Below are 23,703 nucleotides of genomic sequence, written 5' to 3'. Positions count from 1 at the left end.
CACTCTCTTTGCTCACTAATCCCTATAAAAACTCTTCCTTTTTCTTTTATACCCTTTACCTATAATATATACATCAATAACAAAAGTGGTGATAATTAATAAAAAAAGTTGTCCAAAAATGTAAATACAAACAATGAAGGGTTCCAAAAAATACACAGTTTAATGCTCCATGAAACAATCAAAAGCATCTATTTCTGTTCTGCGCTATACTTTTTATACAATGTCCAAAGTAAGACTTTGGTTTATTTTCCAATTTCATAAATAGTAAGCAAAATATAGATTAATAGTAAACGAATAATATTTACACTAAATTTGAGGAAGTAACTTTTTCAAATTATTTTAATTACTAAATGGTATATTTGGAGATCTAAAATTATATTTATTTCAAATTAAAAATATTAAAATTATCCTCTCTCTTTTTTTTCAAATTCAAGGAACAAATATCCATTTATTCTAAAATTGAGAAAGTAAAAACATAACTTAACAAAGAAATCATATTTTAAGAAAGATATTGTCATTGCATCTTCTGACATTAAATATATAACTTAAAGTTTGATTGATAAAAAACTTTTGTTGTTAGAATAATATTATTTGTAGAAATAAATATATTTAAAGATAAGATTGAACAAGTGAAGGAGAAAGAGATAAAGAAATTAATAATTATATAAAATACTTTAGGAGTACACTATAATACATCTTTATATATGAACATAAATTCAACTTACACTTAAAGAATTAACACCGCTCTTAATTCAAAAACATAAAATAATGAGTTTATGAACATTTATCCTTATATAGTGTTTAATTTTCTATTTTTATTTAATGTGAAACTTAGACTATACTTAAATTCTGTAATAATGTCTATAGTTATAGTTGTACTTTAAGAGATCCAATAACTTTTAACAATATTGCATCCGAAAATGTAGTTACGAATGATTTGTGTGAATGAGAAACATAAATGAATATTTAATTTGTGGTGTGTGTGGGAGTATGAACATCATAAACAATGATGTTCTGGACAACATTGATTATAGTGAAAGAAAGGAAAGAATGAGAATTGAGTGTGTTATGTTTAGGGTTAAGAGTTGTAGAAGGTTTTGGTCTGACAGATGCATAAAGATAAATTGTAGCACAAAGATGGTGTCACAAACATATGCAGAGTGGTGATAATTGATGTACAAAAAGCAAAACATGATTGATTGAAATATAACACCAACACAACACAACACAACAAATAACTCTATAACCTACCAAAATATATGTCAGACACTACTCACAACAAACAAACTCTGCATCTACCTTTTCTGCTACCAAAATAGACCTTTCAATAACTAAATTCAAATAATATCATCTTCACAAAAATAATGCTGCTTTTCGAATACACCAATCGCTCACCTCGTTTTTTTCTTCTGCATCTATAATCATAATGTGTTCATGCCTAATTTTTAATGCATTCTACTACCAATTTCCTTTTTTTTCTTTCTCCTTTTCCCTTTCGATTACATATGTGAAACACTTTGTAAATAATGGGTTCATTCCAGTAACATGAAAAAATAAATAAAAAAAATCCGTAACCCCACATGTTGTATTTGTTAGTTAACATAAAACAATGACTGAACACAAATTTCAACTTTAAGGTATAAGAATGAACCCTAGTACGTGTGTTACAACAATGTTCGCAAATGTTCGCTTAATATGAATCAACAAGGTCTTATAATTAATACAATACAAGTATCAGACGATGATAATCGTAATATTATCTTTCATTATTTTCTAATACGATTATTATTATCGTAGAAATCGAAATGTGAATCTAATTAACATATTGTGTAAAAAAAAGTTTATAGTATTATACAAAGATAAAAACTCATACATATGTTCAAATTAGAACTAATACAATTTCTTATATAAATTGGAGTCAGATCTTATTGTTGGAAGTCTAACATTGATTAAAGATAAGACAATTTCATAATATATAAGTGAGGCGCAAACCTTACCTTACAAGCTGATTTTATGGGATTGAGTTAGACTTAAAATCTACTTCTAACTCGATATTATATCTTTTCAATGGATTTTTCTCTGGATAGACTAGCATAAGTGATGTCAATCTAATGAATTATAGAGAAAATTCATGTTTTTTTTTTTCTATATAAAAATCGCTGAAATCAGGTGCTATTACAAGAAAATTAGTGTTTGAAGATTGGGATATATAGAGTTGTTAAAGATAGGTGGAACGGGATAAAGTTGTAAGTTGTTTGTGTGAGGATAAGGGTTGTGTAACTATGACAACACTCTCATCTAGGAATACTAAAACGTTGAAAAAGGACAATGAGATGATTGATTAATTTTTGTGAAAGGAATAAAGATGAATAAGTTAGCATAGAGACAAGAATAATATATAGGTGGACAACACAGATGGTCAAAGTTCTTCCAGAGGAAAAAAAAAAGGCTTATAATTAATCGACACTATATTTTAAAAATTATAATTATAATATACAGTCACATATTTTTGTTATTTATATGTGAGATATTTTAATTGTGTGAGAAAGAGCTAGGGAGTGGAGGGACTAATTAACCATTAAATCTTAATTACCAATAAATATTGTTACCAAATTTACATTTAAAAAATAATAATAATGTTGTTAGGTTTATAGAGGAGTATTACTGGGAAGATACAACACCAATGATATCTGAGTCTAACCACATAAAGCATTGATACCACTCTCAACCTAAAACCTTAAGACAATAAAACAATGAGTTTATGGACTTTTATTGTTATATAGTGTTCTACTCTCTTATTTCTAATTAATGTGGGACTTAAACTCATATTTTGATTCTTAACAAATGTCCATCTCTATAGTTGAGTACCTTTGGTGGCAAAGTCATCCCTTTCATTTTAATTTAAATCATTCCATTTATTTAGCTTTGTGTTTGAGGAACACATTTTTTGATAAGGTGTTATCGTATAGATTATTCAACAAATGATAGTTGGAACTCACATCAACATGGTTATGGTTATAGACACCACCACCATTTTTTGTCCATATCTTCATTGGACTTTATGGATTATTTTCGTGTCTCACACAACCAAATTATATTACTTATGTTCGTTAACCAACAACCTTTTAGAAGCTACCTACCATTGAAATTAAATTAACTATGTTGTTAATTCTTTTTGTCATTATGTATTTTATTTTAATTATGATATAAGAATTAAAAAATATCAAAAACTACCTATAAGTAAAAATAATTAGTATTAAGTAAATCATCTGCATAATTAATATGGTTTAGGATTTAAGATTTTTAAATGGGGAAAAAATTTAAGTTGGAATCATTTAGTTGACATTTTTTAGTCATGTGCAATGAATACGAAGAACAATTCAATATAAATATATATATATATATATATATATTCTAAAATTGAGAACTAATATTATGAATATTTTGATAAAAATTAATCAATTGGACAATTTGAAAGGTACTATAAAATGGGATGAATATTCACGAATATTTAACAAAAATATTATTATTATTATTATTCATGTAATTTTTCTAACAAAAACCGTATACGTTTATTGATTTTTTCTAGCAAAAGTTACAAATCTACTAGTATAATTCTTTTGAAAAGATTGCAAACCTTCTCTTACAATTCTTTTGACAAAAATTGCTGTAAATCTTTTTATAATTTTTCTGGACAAAGTTGAAATCCTCTAATGATACAACTATCTAAGTCTCCCATACATAAAGAGATTTATTGAATTGTGGTGATACCTCTTAAATCAACTCTTTATGTTTATAACAGTTTTCTTCGATGTGATCCATTCTTCTTCATGTTTTGAAAACATATGAAGTATTGTCCATAAATATGTTTGAACTGCTTTTGTCAACGGTGATCTATATTGACTCGTTGGTAATAGCAATTCTTTCTATCATTAGTCTTCACCACCTTGCACATCAGATTCGTTATGAACAACTTTCGCATCATTTTAATTGATCACCTATATACTTAAGGTGAAATCCATCATCATCCACCTTGATCAAGTCGGACTCAATCACACATGCACCAACAAAGTAATTTTTTCAAATAGAAATAATCATTAGCATTAACCCCTCCTCAAAGGCCCAACACACGTTGATTTTGATCATCATGTCAACTTGCTCTTTTTTCTTCCTTGATTAGAACTTAAACTTTGGTATTTGGAATCACACAATGAAAAAAATAGTTTCTTCTAATTGAAGCATACCCATAAACAAGAACAAAAATGAAAGCACAATATAAATTTAATGTAATTGGACACTTCAAAGACTACATCTACATATATTTAAGTATTATTATTCAAAATGCAATTTTTCTGTCAAAAATTGCAAACCTTCTCATAATTTTTTTTTATGAAAATTACAAATTTATTCATACAATTTTTGAACAAAATTGCAAACTCTCTAATAACACATAACTATCAAATTCCTTGATACACCCAATAGACTTATTGAATTATTTCTTAAGTCAACTCTTCATTTTTATAGTAGTTTTTTTCCACTTCTTTCTTAGTGGATACATGATTGAAACGATCAATTTTGCTTTATCAACTTTTCCTTTGTCCCTTCACAATTCTTAATTTAGGTCTCCCTTTGTTTGAAAGAGTTATTTAGAAGGCACTATGATTGAAGAAGCATTGTGAGTGAGTTTGATCTGAATCCAAAATTGTGAAAGGAAAGTGGGGCATGAGAAGAATATAATAGAAGAGAAAAAAGTGTATAGAGGATGAGAATGAAATCTCTGAAAGATTCCGTATATATTATTCACTTGAATTCAATATAGGAAGAGGACAGAGAGAATAAGAATATATGTAAGCAATGGTACAAATGAATGTCTGAAACTATTTCAAGTCACTGAACCAAACGCTGAAACCTGTCCCTTACATCTGGGACTGTTTAGAGTGACATAGACAACATTTGAGACTTGATGATGTAAGTTTCAATTTGTCTCTCACTTTTCTCCATTCTAATTTCTAACTCAATCATCCATACCTGCTTACACTTTTTATATGGGTTTTCCCAACCATCTAAATCATGCATAGCCTTTACTTTACGTAACACTCATTCATTAACATTTGATTTTTTTTAAATTCTTAAATTCAGTGAGGAATGGGAATTTGGAATTAAAACCAGTCCTCTTCCTTCATTTTCATAGCTGTTTCGAAATTTAAACAATGATTGATTCAAAACCATTTAAGAGATTCTTAAGTCATATTTTTCATATATACATACTTTTGAAACTCCTTTAGACATGTGCAGCTGATGGATACATGATAGGCATCATAATTGGTGGAACAAAAGTCATTGTTAAGAACTGCCCAAATATTTTTCATCATGAGAATGAAAAGTGATCCCAGAAGGTATTCAACAGACACTATCAAGAACCAAATACTGAATTACGTTAAATATATAGAGTTCAACTTTTAAGTTATTATTTGAAAAGAATAACCATACCACTATATATATTAAATGTTGTTCGTTCTAAATGGTGGTTTGTAATTGTGTTTGAAGCATGCTCTGATATTGTTTGAATGAAGTGATAAAATTGAAGAAGCAGAAATAAAAGAAGTGGTGGCACAAATTCATAAAACCCCTTTTGCTTTTTCCTCATGCTAATATGCATCTTTTCTTTATATGGTGCGAAAACGGGGAAGCTCAAGTTTTGATAAGAAGAATTGGTTTTTGCAATGTGTGACAGAGGAATGAAAGTGTCTTAAAGGGGAAAACTTGGAGTTTGAAAAGAACAGTTGATGGTGCCTCGGAGTTTAGTTACTGTTATTTTGAAGTCTGAAAGTGGTGACTACTACAAATTAGAATGCTTAAAAAAGTGGTCCACATAAAGTGCAGTGTAGTCTTAGCCTTGAAAAGAAAAAAGGATGGATTTGAGTCGTTATGGAGGTGATGAAGAAACACCACTTTTATGTACGCAATATAATAACTGGGAGGAAAAAGCTTAGCAGCCACAATATATGATGTGAGATTAAGAACATAAAGTTGCTGGTGTACGCACCCACTATTATGGTCAAAAAGCTTCATTTCCCTTTTACACCTTTTTTTGAACCCGCTTTATTCAGTAATAACAAATGCTATTAAATCATTGGTTTGAGGATCAAATCAGGAAAAAGCCTTTCGTATCTTCACATTTTCATGTCTTTAATAATAATAATAATACACATACCCTTTAGTATATATTCATTCATATATATATATATATGTAAGAAAACTGGATCTTTTAGGTGTGTGATCCTTGATAGATGCGCATGCATAGATAAAATGAAAGAATGGGCAAAAGGGGTTATAGGATTATTAGGAAGGGAAGGTTTGGTTTTGGTGTAGATGTCATAGAATTGAGTGTTAATACCCGAAAGATCACTGCATGCACACTGAAACAAATTTTGGAGAGAGAGAGAAGAGAATAAGGTGTGACTTAAGGGAACATGGGAAAACGCCAAAGGGAATGAAGCCAATGGTGAGCGGCCACTAAGAATTAGGGTATGTCTGATGCAAGAAGAAAGAGAGAAAGAAAGAAACAAGTTTTCCTTTGAAGTTTGAAGAAGGCGTGCCCGACACCAACCCCTCCTTGTGGCTCGCCTTTTCAAGTTCTCTCCAACATGGATTCTCTTTGCAGTGCCAAACCCATCACTTCTCTCAAGAGATAGGACTAGATTCTACTTTCACACTTTTTCCTCCTTTCGTCATCTCTTCTTTTAAACCTCACCATTTCTTTTTCTTCCCCTTAACATCCTCGTATTCACAACTTACACTGCCATTAATTCATTCATCAACAACTTCATTTTTTTTAACTCACATGTTTTCACAAATAGAATTCATTTTTGACAGTTTATAAAGTGTTATATTTACTGTAAAAATGAAAAAGAAGAAAAGAAAAATGTGTGATTTAAAGCAAGCAACTAGGGTTGTTGTTGGTGGTGAAGGGGGAAATATAATATGAATAATAATGGTATCTGGTTTGAGATTTGCATGGAAAGTTTAAGAAAGGAGATGGTATTGAATTAATGATAGAAGCTTTTTCCCTTTTAAAAGACTCCACTTCCACTCTTGGTGTCATCATTGCAGCTGAGTTGGTGGGCATGCATGGCTTGCTTTAACACCCTTTCATATCGACTTTCTTTATTCTTTTTTGGTTGGAATCAAGGAATGAATTTCATTCATCTTCTTCTTCTCTATTAATTTCTCTTTCTTTCTCACACTCTCACTGTGAGAACAGTGCCAAATGTTGATTAATGCATCATCAACAACAGCATGTTTATGTTTAAGTGACTAATTACAAGGGCACGTGCATTAATTAATTTTAAGACACATTAACAGTGAATAATTAAGGCTGAAAAGAAGGGTGAACAGCAATCATGGTTTTAGTGATTGCTCGTAAATCTGCTCTGTCTGTCTTCAAACGTACGTTTTGCAGCGTTAATAATCGACACAACAGTAATCGTGACAACTGTTATCGTTGTCGTCGTCTATTAGAATGGATTTAGATTCTCTTTTTCACACTTCAATAATAATAGAGGATAGATATGTGTAGTCATGTTACAAAAATAAACATGCGATTTTCTTTTTTATTGTAACAATTTGTTAAAAATTTAATTAATTATGTTAAGATTTCATGTCATAAAAAATTTGTGTCTACTTCTTTTGAGTTTGCCCTCTCGTACGAAAGGGTGTGTTTTCGATACTTCTGGTATTTTATATATAGCACAAAATAAACCTGCAATTTGGAACTCATGAAAATCAACATCATAAAAAAAAACAATTAAGAAAGAAAAAAATAATAATATAACTTCATACTTGTTAAAATGATTATAATCACCAACATAAAAAAAAAATGCAACTTCATATAATCGACTTAAAACAATACAATTGCAACAAGCATGATCATTTGTTGTATCGATGTACCAAAGTAATTTTGCTTACACATGTTAAAACAAAACATAAAAGTATTTTTCTTTTTCTTCTCCATGGTTGTTTTTCTTTGGAGTTTACTACTACCAGGACGCATGATTTAATCTGAATACCAAAAGGTCCACCCCACCGAATTAATTAGAAATGTTGGCAATAGCAGTTAGTGTAGAGATGAGAAGAAGTTATGAACTTTTCTGGGCTTCAGTTTGGTGGTGGTGTGATAAAACTTCTGCTTTGGGCCTCAGCTTTTGACACCCATTAAGATGACACTTTTATGCATATGCTGCTTTGGGTCGTGACACACACTGAACATCGACCATCATATTCCGAAAATGTTTTTCTGAGTTTTCTTCACAGACCTCACATCATCCATCGTGTCAATTGTCAAACATCGATCATAGGGTTAATTTCTTGATGTGATATATGGACTATTCTTTCTCCCAGTAATGTTGAAAAGTTACCGTAGAAATTAAGGTATATATATACTTCAACTTTATGAATTATATCACTCATAAAATCACTTTTGAAATATTTTTATTTTCTGTCAAATCAATGTTTTTTATTAAAAAAACACAACTTGCACGTAAATCTGCTGTACATGAGGAAATAAATGACAGTTAAATTGATATAATCAAAAGTACATACATGTTATAACATTCTATCGTGAATTAAAGAAAAAAAATATTAAGATATTATTAATATGAAAAATCTATCTTCTCATATTTGCTCTATTAATAATTATACTTGTCTTTTATTATTTTTAATGATAGTATTTTTCCTGTATTAAAAAATAAGGAATACTATTTTATAATTATTAATTAATTAAAATAAAAGATAAAACATTTTGTTATTACCAACAAGTGATTAACTGTTTACTATAAGATAACACTACTTTCAACTTAAAGTTTTAAAATAAGCTAGTCCTTTTTTGTATATTATTTAATTTATTGATTTTTATTCAATTTTAACTTCAAACTTCAAATTACACCGTACTCTTCCAAAATATTAAAACTTAGCACTTCGTTGACAAGAATTTTCAAAAACTGAAAGTGTGGTAAATCATATTGGTTGTAACACAATAAACTTTTTCCATCATTTTTCTTTTCAAATTCAATAAGCAATTCCAATTTATTTATTTTTATAAGTTTCTCTAAAATATAATTTAATTTTTTAAACATTTTTTTTAAATAATGATTACTGAACATTTAAATTAATCAGTTAGAAACTGTCTTAAAGTAGTTTTAAGTTTTCACAATGTAATTATGTTAAAATTAATCAAATTTTAGGTTAAACTACGTTGAAATTTGACAAGTACGATGGTAAATGGTATTGACTTCTAGACTAACCTGGTTCAGTTGAACACATAAAACAAATAATAATTATGTGGTTTTTCCTATATATTGTGAAACCCTGATAGAGTAAACCTTTGTCACTTAGAAAGTACAGTACCCAATTAGTATCAGATACCTTGTCCTTGTGAACTCAAAGTTGCTGGTAAGCTTCAGTTTCCCTGCATTACTTGCCCTTCTCTGAATGGGATAACTTTCTTTTCAGGACCTCGTTTTCCTTTCTCAGTTTCATGATTTTCTGTTTAAGCGTTTCCACATGCCAATTTGCGGTCATTTCCTGCTGCTGGTCCACCAGCTTTGCTTTACAAATCAGTACTGCAGGTTCAGAAAAGCTTCCCACTTATTTTTAGGCAATATAAGACCAAAATATGCTCAATATATAACAATAAACTGCTATTGAACAGAATAGAGACATGGGAATAAAATCAGCCTTACATTCCTTTTCCAGATTTTGGATTTTTCTGTTTAATTCATTTTTTTCTTCCTGCTCAACCGCAAGACATTCCTTCAAGTCCTGAACCTCAGAATTATCTGTCAGATGATTAATGATGAACAGAACAAATAAATCTTCAGTCCACATGACCTACATATAGATGTATCTCAACTTTGAGGCAAAGAAAATTCATGCATTTATTGGTAAACAAAGTGCCTCACATTTTGATTCCACTTCAACATGCAGTTGGTCCAATCTCATTGCTAGAACCTGCATATGACTTTTATGTGCAGCTAAATCTCCATGGAGTTGGCTAATAGTTGCTTCATATGTTGCTTTCTCGTGTAGAGATTCCCTGATATAAGGTCACCCCAATGAACATCAACAGAACAAAACTTTCAGTTCAGTGATTGGCACATTTTTTCAAATAAATAAATTAGTGCTTGAAAGTTCATATGGTCCCTGAACAGTGACAATTATAATGAAAGACCCCAAATGTGGATTTATTCGGTTAAATTAATCCCCATATCAATGATGTCGTGAATCTGTGAATAATTTGGGTTCAACAATTAACCATGTTCGATTGTCTTACAACTCCCAATTGCAATTCTCAATTTGAGTCAAAATTTTCACTCGTTTAGACAGTCAACAAATTAGAATAATTGGATGCAGATCAACTAATTCATATTTTATTTAGATAATTCGATGTACACGAAGTTTGACTTATTTGTGCATGGATATGATAAGCCTGTATGAAACAATGATACGATCTCAAAAAATATATAAAATACGTAAATATTATTAAATATAATAAATATATACTAAATTAAAATCGTATTTTTCAGATATTGTCCAAATAAGAAAATATAAATTATTATTGGGATACATTACTTTTTGTTATTTACACATAAGAATAAAACTGTCAATTTCATTACTTTTTTAAAATAATTCATGAAAAACAATTTTACCCTCTAGTTTATGAAGAAACAATTTTTATATATTTCTATATCAAGTACTTGTGTCGTTCTTGTAATTTTTGTTTTCAGATAAAGTTTGAATATTTTATCAACACATGTCAATGAAGTATCATCTATATTTGACGAGGGAAATAAATAAGACTGTCAGTGTTTATATGTTTTGATAGTTCATTACGTGTGTTGGTGAAGTATCTTAAAATATTAATATCTAGTAAACATGGATATGTAAAACAAATTAAAATTGAAACTTCATATACTTTATTTAATGATTGTGATTTATTTATTGCATTAGTATATCAAATCACGTTTCAACACCTGAATATAGATACCATATATGTAGTTTTTCATCCTTCAAGGATAAATATATCTGAAAAATTAATTTAGCTAACCACTCAAATTTCGCTGAATCTTCAATATATACTCACTTAACTTGAGCTTCCAAACACGCAATTTGTTGTTCGAAGTCTCGCCTAAGCAATTCCGTATCCTTCCTATGTCCCTGCTCCAAACACAAAATCCGAACTAATTCTCAAAACCACAACATATCATACAACCGCGTTGTAACATTCTCTTTCACAATCAAATCACACAGCAGGAAGAAAACAAAAAACTGGGAGCAACTCACGTCTTCTTTGAGCGAAACTTCAGTTTTTGCTCTCTCCAATTCTTCTTTCAAAATCAGGCAATTTGTACGGTAATCAAGCTGTAGCGTCACAACATACTCTACTTTAAATCAACGTTTTCAGAAAATGATTCCAAATATAAATTGTAATCACAATTTAGGTCATCAAAAAATTCTGCAATCAAAGTACCTGATCCGCTAGATTCTTCAAGGACTCCGAGTACAGTTTTGCCAATCTGTCATTTTCTGCAACACTACAAAACAAATTCAGCACAAAAATTACTAAACATGAAAATTTTAATGTGTATTATAGTTAAGAACCTCCTTTGAGGGCATTGGAAGCGACTTGGAGTGATTCACGCATCTTGAACTCTGCGTTGTAGTTGGATTGCAGCAACTGCATCTCCAAAATGCCGCTCTTAGCATCCTGAACAACTTAACGCAAAATTAAAAAACGAACAAAAAATCAAATGTTTTAGGATTAATCGTTGCTGCTGATTGAAAATCAATAATAATATCAGATTTTACTAAAACCTCGTAGATCTGATCGAATGCGGAGAGAAGTGACTCCATTTCTTCATCACTGGTTGCCGCCATTTTTGTTGTTGTTTGTTGTTCCCTCGACAAATTCAAATTATCTATTTTCTAACTTTGAACGAGTGTATTGGTTTTGGGCCAGACCTTAAAAGCCGACCTTGGCCCAATTCTCATCCTCATCATGTCTGCTTAATAAAAAGTCCAATGCTACATAAGACGCCACTTGAATTTTAGATTCTGCTGTAGAAAACATAATTATAAATAAACTCTTAATGAATTATTATCACATTAAGTGAATAAATTCTGAGTAAGTTTTATTAATTTACTCTGTTCTATATCTTTATATATGAAAATGTGGGTGGTAAAATTTCATCAAATTGCTTCATTTTAACATATATATATATATAGTTTTAAAATATAAACAAAATTTGGTTATAAGATTACAAATCAATAAACTTTTAATTTGTTGTGTTCGTTTTCAACAATTTAGGTGGATGTGAAAGTAGGGAAAGGGAGGATATAGCATTTCATTCATTCCGCGCACTAACGAGGAGATATGCAAAGAAAGATAAGTTTTTTTACATGAAATTACAATAATAACCTTTTTAACCTATTTTTTTACTTATATTTCTTCATTTATTCTATACTGCAGTTACCTTTTTGCTTTTCATATTACTTCATATATATTATATAATTTATAATTCTTAATTCATTAATATTCAAATAAAGAATGTTGAAAAAAATATATAAATATGCACATATGTTATAATAATAATAATAATAATAATATATTTTATTTTTAATTATTTTTATAGTTAAGGACAAAATGGTAATATTTCATTTTTTATCAATTAAAACATTTTTTTAATCTATTACATCAATCAAATCATTCACAAATTCTCACAAATTTTACTTTCAAATTCATTCACAATCACTTCTAAATCCCTTAAAAAGAACAACACACAATTTACTCTTACATCTATTCAAATTCATTCATTTCATCTCTCTCAAACCCATCCACTCAAGTGAACAGAGCCTTAGGGACTCGACTTCATAAATTGATAAGTATATAACAGATACACAAGTTAATAGATGAACAAGAAAATAGTGGGAAAAAAACTGAGTGAATTAAAGTGTGTCTCCTTAATGTAGATTTATTCTACATAATAGTTAAATTATTAGGTTATAAGTAATTACTAACTGGTTTGTCTATAATAATTAATTATAATAAGTCCAAGTACATATGAATAGGTACACATCATAAATCTACATATTACTTAAATTTGTATAGTAAATAAGTATCCGAGACTTGCTCTTACAATAAAAGGATTCTCTTCCAATAATAAAAGTTACAGTTTTTTCAAGGACACGCATTTCGAGATGACGATGAGGATTTTAAAGTGAAATGAGATTAGAATCCAATGAATAAAGGGATGGAATAAAAGAATAAATAAGTTAACGTATACTAGTTAAACACTTTCAATATACAAAATTATTGAAAATTAATCATAATATTAAATGCATAGGTAACATTAAAATTAACTTTTATTATAAATGAACAAAAGTGAAATAAAGACAGCTTAAGGCTAATAATACGGCTAATAATACCATGAACAACAAAATGACACAATATGCATCGTGTGCGTGGAACAACGAAGTGATAGTAGCATGGTCATCTAACCTGCCATAGAATTTGTTCATCAATCTTGCTCAGCTTCTCATCATCAAGGCGTTTCCAAGTCAAGATTCTCTGCACGCCCATCCAGGAATTCTTTCCCTTCTCAAGTTCAGCCTGTATGATCCTCGCTCTTCTGGGCCACCCTGCTTTCCCATAGCCATGGTATCCAAACCCACCACCATAACAAAACCATATGCCATCCAAGTTTCCACAAAAGTCATTGGTGTGGTCATGGCCTATGAACACAGCCTTCACATCTCCCATGGAGACAAAGGTCTGCAAGACCCCCGAATTCACTCTTGAACACGCCACAGCCTCTTGAAATTGGCCTACAATCTCTTTGTAGAACAGTTCGGGAATTTCTGGGATAGGGATGTGGAAAAATGCAAGTGCGGGGGGATTAATTGTGGAAATACCATCAGTAGAATGAAGAGAATCTTGATTTTGTCCCTGTTAGTGTGTGACCAGCAAGATGTTAATGGGGTCTACATCTGGGAAACCTCCCTCAAGGGAATAGAAAGGCCGTATCCTAAGAATAACAGAAGTGCGCGATTGCATTATTGCATGAAAAATGCCAAGAGAACTAAAATTTTTCTCATTACATTCAACCCAAGCTTAAATGTTCATTAATTTGAAGAGGTTGATTACATGTATTACTTTCATTACTGTCAGTAATTTAAACAATTTGAATGTTTAAAGAGAAAAATATTCATCTTATTGTGATCATTGCTGCCAGCCCCGACCCAATATTTTCATTTCTTCTCGGATATTTATTACAATTTCAAGTTAAACATGGCTAGCTATCGAAAACTCTGTTGTTGTTCATTTCATTCCTAGAAGAGTGAAACTATAGAAACAAATGTAGTTACTTTAGTAAGATTTTGTGCAATTATGACCCTTGTGTGTTCAAGGCAGAAATTGATTCCTTATCTGACATGCCTGTGCTATTCTGCAACTTTCCTAAGGACGACAGACAGTTTTTTCCACCTAGTGATTTATGCAAAACTAATAAATGCATCAATATACTTTACCCACAATTCACTTTGCTCTATTCCCCTCGAGCCACTTTTCTACTCTACAATTAAATAAATATTATTTAACAAAGCTCGTGTATGTAGTATCCACAAAATTCTCACACTTCCCATATATAGTTGTAGAAAAACTGAAAACTTATGAAATCACTACCAAAGAAAGAAAAGGAAAACATTATGAAGATTGTATTTTTATGCAGAAAATAACTGAGAAATATAAGTCAACGAAGACAATCATGAGCATGCAGCATGTCAAAATTGAAGTATAGACAGGTAATATTGAGTCTCTTCAAAATAATAGCCAAAATTAGTTTGATTACCAACCGACAATATTCAGATTTTGTTGTTACCTGGAATTCTTGAGAAACACGACGAAGCCAGTGAAGTTGAGACTCCTTGATCCATCCATAAGTTCGAATTCCCTGATAAACAGCCCTGTCTCCACTGTCAAGAAAGAAAAGATTCAAAACAGTGCTGTTTGCCAACATGGACCCTGGGGCACCATACACTCTTAGGTCATAATTCCCAAATCCGTCAATTTTAGTCTTCAAGCCACCTTTAGTTGGATCATCATCTGATGGGTTGATTTTTGAAACTGAATAATCCATAAGGGAAATTAAGGACATTAACTCTTCACGATTCATCGTTGATTCTTGGTCGTGGTTTCCCAAAACTGCTGCCCAAGGAAGTCCTGATTCAATAGCAGGACCAAAGGCTCTAAACAGAGATTCTGCAGCATCAGGTGCACTTGATCCGAAAATATTATCTCCTAATTGCAAGAACTGAATCCATGTTAATTAGGCAGTAGAACATGAAAGGAAAAAACTCATGGGAAATACTGCATAATTAAAAGACCAAAGAAATACTGTTCAGTACCATATGGCAACTGACAACAAAAGTTTCATGGAGACATCCTATATTTTATTTGAAATCATAATCAAAATTTGTTTCACAATTCGAAAACATGTCACCGGGATTTGATATCATTGAAGCAATGTCTTGAACTTGTTTCGATTCCATCCCTTACCAATAGGAATTTTGATAATTAGTTTCGTCATATAAAGGGCTTGCTAGGTTCGTAAAATGCTTGGGAGGTTGTGGAGAAAGGTTACCCAACACGAAAATTTGAATAATTTGACACCAAATAAGAAGGTACATTGTCCAAGATGAAGATGAAGGATCAAGAACCCTTTACCTTCATTTATCAAGGCTTAGACGAAGTCTTGTTTGAGATGGTGTGCAATGCGTCCATTTGCAAACAAGCTAAGGAGAATTTGAAGAGCCCTCTTCAGGATGTTGGCAAGGAAAAGATGTGCATATGGAGTGTTTGAATCCTTGTGTGTATAAAAGAATCTGAGCCAATTTCAAATTTTGGCAATAGAGAGATGATGGTTGTGAACTAAATGAAGCGTTGTGATATGGAAGATGATTGTGTTATAGAGACGATCGTTTCTTCTTTACCAGGAAAATATTTTTTTTGTTGTTTGTGCAATTGAAGAGTCAAAAAATTTAGAATTGATGACCACAAACTAGTTGATGGGTTCACTTCAGACGTATGAAAGAAAGATTCAAAAATAGCATGACTAGCGTTTGGAGAAAGTCCTCATTGCCAAAGTTTCTTTGAAAGAAAATGGAGGAGAGAAAAGTCAAAGATAACAAGATCATTAAAAAGACGCAGAAGTGATCATATATATTGTTTATTAAAAATATTAGGGTAAAAAATGGAGGAAAATGAAGAAATGTTAATATAGATATGGTTTGAGGCATCTAAATCAAGAATCCATGACCTTCCACCAATTGATAAATACATGCAGTTGACACACTTAGCATCGAAGGGGACTAACCTTGACTAATTGATTTCTCAAACTTGTACCTCAAAAATTCTTGGTACTCTTTATAAAAAAAATAATTAGATTCTGATTTTTCAAATTTAGATACATTGCAGAAGTTTCAATAACTCTAGTTTGATTGTCATCTTTCATCAAGTTAGGTGCACGGATGAGTCTAGTAATTAAACCATCCATAGAAGTGACTTGATCACTAGGTAGAATCTGATCATGAACATAATCAGAATTTGAATGTAGGCTCCTTCTCAAAATAAAGACCATACAATATCTATCAGGTTTCTTGTTGAGTTTCTCTAATGAGTCTGTCACTAGAAATCTTTTTAACTTCTTCTACTGCAGCCCTAGTCTTTGCCATGTGTGAGACCATATCATGGTTAGTCTGTTAGGAAGAATTTTCTCTAAGAGCGTGTCCCACCGCCAAAGTACATTGGAACAGTGAAATGAGATCAGAAACGTAGACAAAAGAGGCTATAGCAAGACAGAGAAAGGGTGTTGCGGAGTGATTCTGACAACAGGAAGGCAATGAGTGGAGGACAAGCACTGGAAACTCGATGTAAGTATGAAACAGTTAGAGCCAAGTGGGCCTTCAAGTGTAAGAAAAAAACTATAAAAAAAATGTGGAACTGGTTCATGTGAAGACACAAAATAAAGTTACATATATTTCCCTTACAATCACCTTCGAGTTTGAAGATTCTAGAAGATTGATAGTAACACTTGGGGTCGAGAAAGGCTGTTGTGGATTTTCTAATTAAGGGAGGTCTTAGAAATGATAATTAGAAAATAAAGAACAGTAAGATAATGTAAAAAAATAAAGGATTGTGAGTTAGTATGTATTAAAGAACATTATTATTCTTATACTACCACCAAGTATTTAAAGAGTCATTAACATTATAACCATTTCATGTTAAGGATTACTATACCATAAAAATATTACCAAATTCACGTGGATTGTGTGTCAAATGCAATAGTATATCTGCTCTGTTCACTCAGAATTTCCTTTCTAGTTTTCTAAAACTCCCAAAATCCAAACATGGATACCGATATTTTGTATATAACACTCACCAAATTACCGTTACAAACCACCAAAATTGATCACGTGCAATCTCACCATAATAACACTTTTCCACTTTTTGCCAAGCTCTCAAAATCCCCTTTTACCCACGGATATAAAAAGAAAGAAAACAGGAAGTACCAGTAAAGGCAATAAAATCCGGATTCTCTGCCTGAATGATTCGCTTCAGAAACCGAGTGGTGTTAAGATCTGAACAAAACTCGAACTCAGAAGGTAGCACGTCCCTGCAACGGGTTAGGCTTCCACTGCCATAGTGCATATCAGCCACCTTCAACGAGAACACGATGAACAGTTAAACAGAGCGGTTTTACACTATTTTCTACGCACAAAGAGAAAGAGATAGAGAAACCTGGAGGATCTTGAAGGTACCGTCAGAAGAGAACCGGAGGGGAAGGTTGGGGTTCTTCTTGATGCGCACCGTTTCGTTGCCAATGAAGAAGTGTGATAGGAAGTTTTGCGTGAGGTGAAGGATTGCGAGGACGAAGGCGAGGTAGAGAAAAGAGTGTCTCCAGTTTTCTGAATCCATTACCTTTCCCTTCTCTCTCACCCTCACAGATGCTTGTTGATGCCTGCAACAACCACCTTCGTTCGCAAGTCAACTCCATCATGGGCCTCTCTTCTTGGGCTTTGCATGGGTCGGGTTTGTGGCCCAATACATGAGCCACCTGTTTTCTCTGACTCCATATTATCTTCTTCTCACAATCTATAATTTATTATAAATATTCTAATTCCATGTCTCTTAAACAAAAATATATATTTAAAAAATAATACTTTAAAATATAGCATAAGAAATTGATTTTTAACTATTCAAAATTATGTTAAAATACCTTACGTTTGGGGAAACCCTTTTTTGCCTATTATTTCATAGGATGTCTTATGAAAATGGTGTAATTGTTTTTCTAATTTACTAAAATGGATAAATTTAAAAAAATTAATCGTAAAAGAATAAGTTGTGCTTAAATATATGACTCCTCAATAAAACATAATCCAAATGTATGACTTAATTTTTATCCTTTTAACTAGGTAGTGTGGTATTTGCTGGTATGACTTCATTTTTCTTTTTTTAACTAAAGTTGTGTTTGATAACATAATTTTACATGAACGTAATTTCACTTCTGTAATAAAAAATACTAATTCAGCTTACTTAAAAAATTAAAATTATGTATTGAAGTATTATTTTTTTTTTCATAATAAATTTATCAATCTAAATATAATTTTTACTATGTGGATATTTTAAAATTTTTAAAAATTACACCACTTTCACAACATTTTCTTTACAAAAGTAAAATAAAAATAATGGAGGAAAGTAATGAGAGTTTTGGGATGGATTTATTTAGCGAGTGGACCAAGTGGAGGAGGTAATGGGATTTTGTGAAGATGATGTGAGAAGATATATAATAATATGCATTTATTAATATTTGACATTTTAATTATTTGTTCAACTAAATTTGTCAAAGTTGTGTTTAGAAAAGAACATGGCCCATTTTTCCCACCTCGAGAAAGTTCAGAAATGGGTTTTATTTTTTTATTTATTTTTTTGAAATGCAATTTTTGTAATGAAAAATAAAAAAGAGATTTTTAGAATGAATAATAAAAAATGGTTATATACTAATTCCCAAATTATATATTTTAGAGTTTATCTATAATAAAAAAAATTTAAAATATTTTTATGTTATTTCTTTTAAAAAGTCATTTTACATTTTTGTTTAAATAAAGATATTTTATTTAATAACTTATAAATGTGTATAGTATTATAAAATATTTTATAATTATAACTTTTTTAATTTAGTCAAGATAACTTCCTCTAATACACAAGTCTCTTTTGTCTTTTTGTCAAACTCGTATTTGACACAATATTCATTGAGACCAAAATTGTCTAGTGAAACCAAACTCATCAAGCGAGAAGGTTTCCCTACCTCTCTACAGATGTTAAGACTTTGGCAAGTGTACCAAGTCATGCAAGTAGTAACTGGTAAGACCGGGATATCGTTTCTCAAGAGACTCGTGTATACTAAATAATTGTGTAATTAGTGATTAATTTAAACTAATGAATATATTCATGATTTGGGTTTTTATATGCAAGAAAGTAAATATTTCATAAATAATTAAAATTGAACTTGGATATTTGAAGACTTTAGAAAATGGTAAAGGCTAGAAATGCAATGGATTGATATTGTTGGAGTTAGACTTCACCTACTTCACTCTCATGTATATTAAGCAATAAAACTCTTTTCCATTAATTACTAATGTCAACCCACAAGTTTACTCAAACTCTAATCCCTTAGTTGAATGAGCCTAGGTTTCCTTATTTAGAGTCAATTCCTTGAATCCCTAAATAAACAAACCCGCTTTACAAATTAGGGTTTAAGACAACTAATGGGTCAAGTTCCATTCCTAGATACAAGTTCCATTAGGTATCTTGTTCCAATTCAAGGTTTCAAGAGATATTTTCCAATACCTAATGACCCAAGTATCATACAATGAATGGGTAAAACAAAGCAAGCTTTAAATGCATAAACAAAGATACTAGAAATCAATGGAAGAAACATATATATATTCAAACCATTCGAAAATACATAAGAGTTCAGTGGCTACATCTAACCCCAACAAAAATGGGTTTAGCTCTCCATTGTCATGGAGAGCTCAAGCTTACAAAATGGAAAATGGAAGAGAAAGAGATACAAAGAGGAAGATGGAGTTGTTCCCACAAGCCCTAGCACTCCTCCAAGCTCTCCAAATCGCGTTGCTCGAGCTCCAAATTGTCCAAGATCCATTTCCCCTCGCGAAAACAGAAGAAAAGGAGCCAACTTGCCACATCAGCGAACACTGGCGCCTGGCGGAAGGGTATCACCGCCAGGCGGTATCGAGCAAATAGGGGGCAAAACTGGCAGCTACTGCCTGGCGGTGTCCAGTTATCGCTAGGCGGTTCGTAACAGGGGCGCCTGGCTGGCGCTTGATTGGCGCTTGACTGGCGGTCTGTTCCGCCTGGCGCTTGCTTCGTGTCGCCAGGCGCTTCTTGTTGACATTTTTCTTCTTCTCCTTGCTATTTCGGGTCACTCATTAATCTGGATTTTTGGACAAAGCTTCCCATCTACAAAAAGGACACAAAAAATGGGGATTAGTGGTATATTTAGATAAATGTAACCCAAAATGTATTTATTTACAAAAGTAAGGTAAAATTGAGGATTAAGTAGGTTAAAAGCTTTGGAAGAGATGATTTTACTAATGAAATATAACTTAGATAATGGTAAAAATTAACATTATCAGCAGACTCGATCTTAGCACTTACTTAGCAAGAGAGTTGACTCGTCTAAAAAATTTGCACAAACTATATGCAAAATTTTGCAAAACATAAATGTCTCTAGTCCTAATAGAGTGTTTTTCTTCTTTATAAAAGTCAAAACAAATCTAATTTGCTTAAAATGATTCATTAGAGCTAAGAGTACCACTTTTAACCTATTCATATAGTTTCTCCAATTCAACCAAATCAATGGATGAGTCTACACCAATTTAACAATCAACAAGAAGTAGAAATCTTCATACCTTAGTTAAACTGTCATTTCAATAAGTTGCTCCTTAGAGTTTTATTTCTCACAAGATTACCTAATTAGATAAACAAAATATTGATTAGAAATCTAAACATAACACCACAATCACAAATCAACAAATATTCACTTTGAGTACATTTGAGTCACATGCATTTTATTACGATACAAATGCAAACTTTAAGAGCAAAACAATCTCAAAATGGATACAAAATAAACTTAATTTGTCAATAGGATGAATGAGCAACAATCCTATGGTTCTACATCTTTAAAAGAATGAAGATTGAAGTTAAAAATTAGATAAAGGAATAGTGTAAAAAGAAAGTTTAGAGATTTTGTGGTTTTTATAAAATAAATTTCAGTTTATAAAAAAGTTATTCACAGTTTCTAACTTTTTAAACCAGTTTCTAGATCTCACGTTTTCTATCAATAACATTAAAAAGAAATGGAAATAGTTTGATATTCATTTTAAAAAGCATTGTAGATTAGTATTTTTCAAACTAAAGCTACCATTTATTTAAATATTTGGAAAAGGACTTAAGTATAAATGTTTATACCAATAAATACATATAAAATACATCCTTTAATGAGCTTTTAACTAATGTTATATGACAGTAAATAATATTCATAGCGTCCTGAGTTCAGTGATGAAGTCATTAAAAGAGAGAAAAAAATTATTGAGAGAAAAAATACGTTTATTTATATGTTTTCCAAACGCTCTCGTATGATTTATATTAAAAAACTATTTTTTTCTTAATCAATATGTTTAAAAAACTATTATTATTATTAAAGTTAAATATGTTTTTGTCCCTCAAGTTTGAGTGGATTTTGAAATTAGTTTTCCTTCAAAACTTTATACTAATTTAGTCCTTCATCTTTATAAATATGTGGATTTAGTCTTTCTTATCAAATTTTGTTAAGTTTGTTTGATATTTTAAACGCATTATATGATAATATTTGAGTTAACATTAAAGTAAAGATGTGTCAAACAGGATAAATAATTCAAATATTATCATAAAATGTGCTTGAAACGTCACATAAACTTAACAAAATATGGTTAAAAGGACTAAATTCACGCATTTTTAAAGATAAATGATTAAATTGGTCAAAAATTTTAAAGATAAACTAATTCTAAATTTTACTAAAACTTGGAGAACAACAACAGAATTAATTCTATTATTAATTCAGTAATGCATTCTTGTCCAAAACAATTTTATTAATTATGGTGACTTCCTCAAACTACTCAGATGCTGATTAGAATGAGCATTGCATATGTGAAATTTATAAATTAAGAAGTAAATATATTAATTCTGCATTTTTAAAATTTTTCGATTTACACATGGACTTCATAATTAAGTGAAAATATATATATATATATATATATATATATATATTATTTTTGAAATAAATCGTCTCACAAGAGAATCTTGGTTCCCTCTAGAAGAAGTAACTAGGAACTCCAAATTAGTGCGAAATGTTATGATAAACCCTACAAAAGTGACATTAAGAAGAATGAGATGAAGAAGGAAGTCATTGATATGTCCAACATTTTTCTATGAGATGTAAATGATTGAAGAAGATATTTCTACGTTGTAATTGGAGGAGGGGTTTCAAACTCACGTTTTGAAAGTGATTTTCTTGGACGGAAAAAAAATAAATAAAAGTTTATTTTATTGAATTTAATCAAACGTGACTTTACTTTCAACGCTCATCTGTCTATTACAATGACAAGGGGCATTGTTATTCGTTTACACGTGCCCACTCTATTTTCAAACTCACTACTAAATGCTCCTATTTATTTACATTGTCAAACATTTACATTAAATTTTGATTGAACATTGTGCCCACATGTTTCTTCTAAACATACCATGTCACTGTCATCAATTACATAATATAGTTTTTTTACAATTTTATATTAATAATAGTCTTTTAAGATTCTCGAACTGATTTTTAATTTTAATATTTTTGAGTCTCTTGTTAATATAAATTACTACGACGAAAATTCTAATAACAACTTTGACGATGGTTTTGTTTTAATGTATTTCAAGCAATCCTAGTAATCAAAATATCAGAAGCATATAAGAATTGATGTAAAGGAAAATAATTATTCAACTGATTGATTTGAAATAATACATATATCAACAATTCTAACATAAATAATAATTACAAATAGATTTTTATATCTTTCAAACAACTTCTAAGAACTTATAATAGTACACTTAATGGCCCACTAACAACAAAAAAGTATACAGTTTAGAGAAAAAAAAGAGACAACTATATCTCACGAGATTTAAACTTTGGTGAAGATGAACTGATTAATAAAAACCTAATACATAAACTATTATGTACAAAATTTTGAGATAAAAGATTTATAATTCTAACTTTTTTTTTTAAAGAATATATATATATATATATATATATATATATATATAATTAGAAAAAAATTTCATGTAGATAAGAAACTAAACTATAAAAAAAAACTGATAATATATGTTAATTGAATCATCGAACTAAAACGATAATCTATACAATTCTTTAATCACTTATTATTTATAAAATTAATTAATTAATACATAGATCTATATCGAAAAGATATTCAACAAAGAATGTCCATTGATATCTTCAAAAATACTCATATTAAGTATTTTTTTATCCA

The 23,703-nt window shown here is 30.5% G+C and overlaps 2 protein-coding genes across 3 annotated transcripts; both read right to left on the bottom strand.

Annotated features, from left to right (window-relative positions):
* Positions 1–9,326: 9,326 nt before the first annotated feature.
* Positions 9,327–12,129, bottom strand: LOC114163906 (4/1 protein short form protein). Of its 2 annotated transcripts, none has more exons than XM_028048292.2 (8): positions 11,872–12,129; positions 11,659–11,772; positions 11,528–11,583; positions 11,341–11,418; positions 11,141–11,214; positions 9,960–10,093; positions 9,741–9,836; positions 9,327–9,620 (listed from the first exon to the last, which is right to left on the bottom strand). In XM_028048292.2, exons 2-8 carry the CDS (start codon positions 11,738–11,740, stop codon positions 9,472–9,474), a joined length of 669 nt encoding a protein of 222 aa, XP_027904093.1. In that variant the 5' UTR covers positions 11,741–11,772; positions 11,872–12,129; the 3' UTR covers positions 9,327–9,471. The 2 variants fall into 2 exon arrangements, with proteins under 2 accessions (XP_027904093.1, XP_027904091.1); XM_028048290.2 differs by having other exon boundaries at positions 11,659–11,764; positions 11,872–11,949.
* Positions 12,130–13,401: 1,272 nt separating this feature from the next.
* Positions 13,402–18,090, bottom strand: PAP28 (purple acid phosphatase 28). Its single transcript, XM_085667155.1, has 4 exons — positions 17,852–18,090; positions 17,623–17,770; positions 14,934–15,352; positions 13,402–14,002 (listed from the first exon to the last, which is right to left on the bottom strand). The coding sequence occupies exons 1-4, from the start codon at positions 18,026–18,028 to the stop codon at positions 13,547–13,549; spliced, it is 1,200 nt and encodes a 399-aa protein (XP_085523281.1). The 5' UTR covers positions 18,029–18,090; the 3' UTR covers positions 13,402–13,546.
* Between the last annotated feature and the right edge of the window lie 5,613 nt (positions 18,091–23,703).

The sequence above is a fragment of the Vigna unguiculata genome, chromosome 9 (genome assembly GCF_037176805.1).
Source record: "Vigna unguiculata cultivar grain cowpea cultivar isolate G323 ecotype 2 chromosome 9, ASM3717680v1, whole genome shotgun sequence".
Classification (NCBI taxonomy): domain Eukaryota; kingdom Viridiplantae; phylum Streptophyta; class Magnoliopsida; order Fabales; family Fabaceae; genus Vigna; species Vigna unguiculata.
The sequence above is the reverse complement of the archived record's forward strand: the minus strand, read 5'-3'. Positions and strand labels throughout refer to the sequence as shown.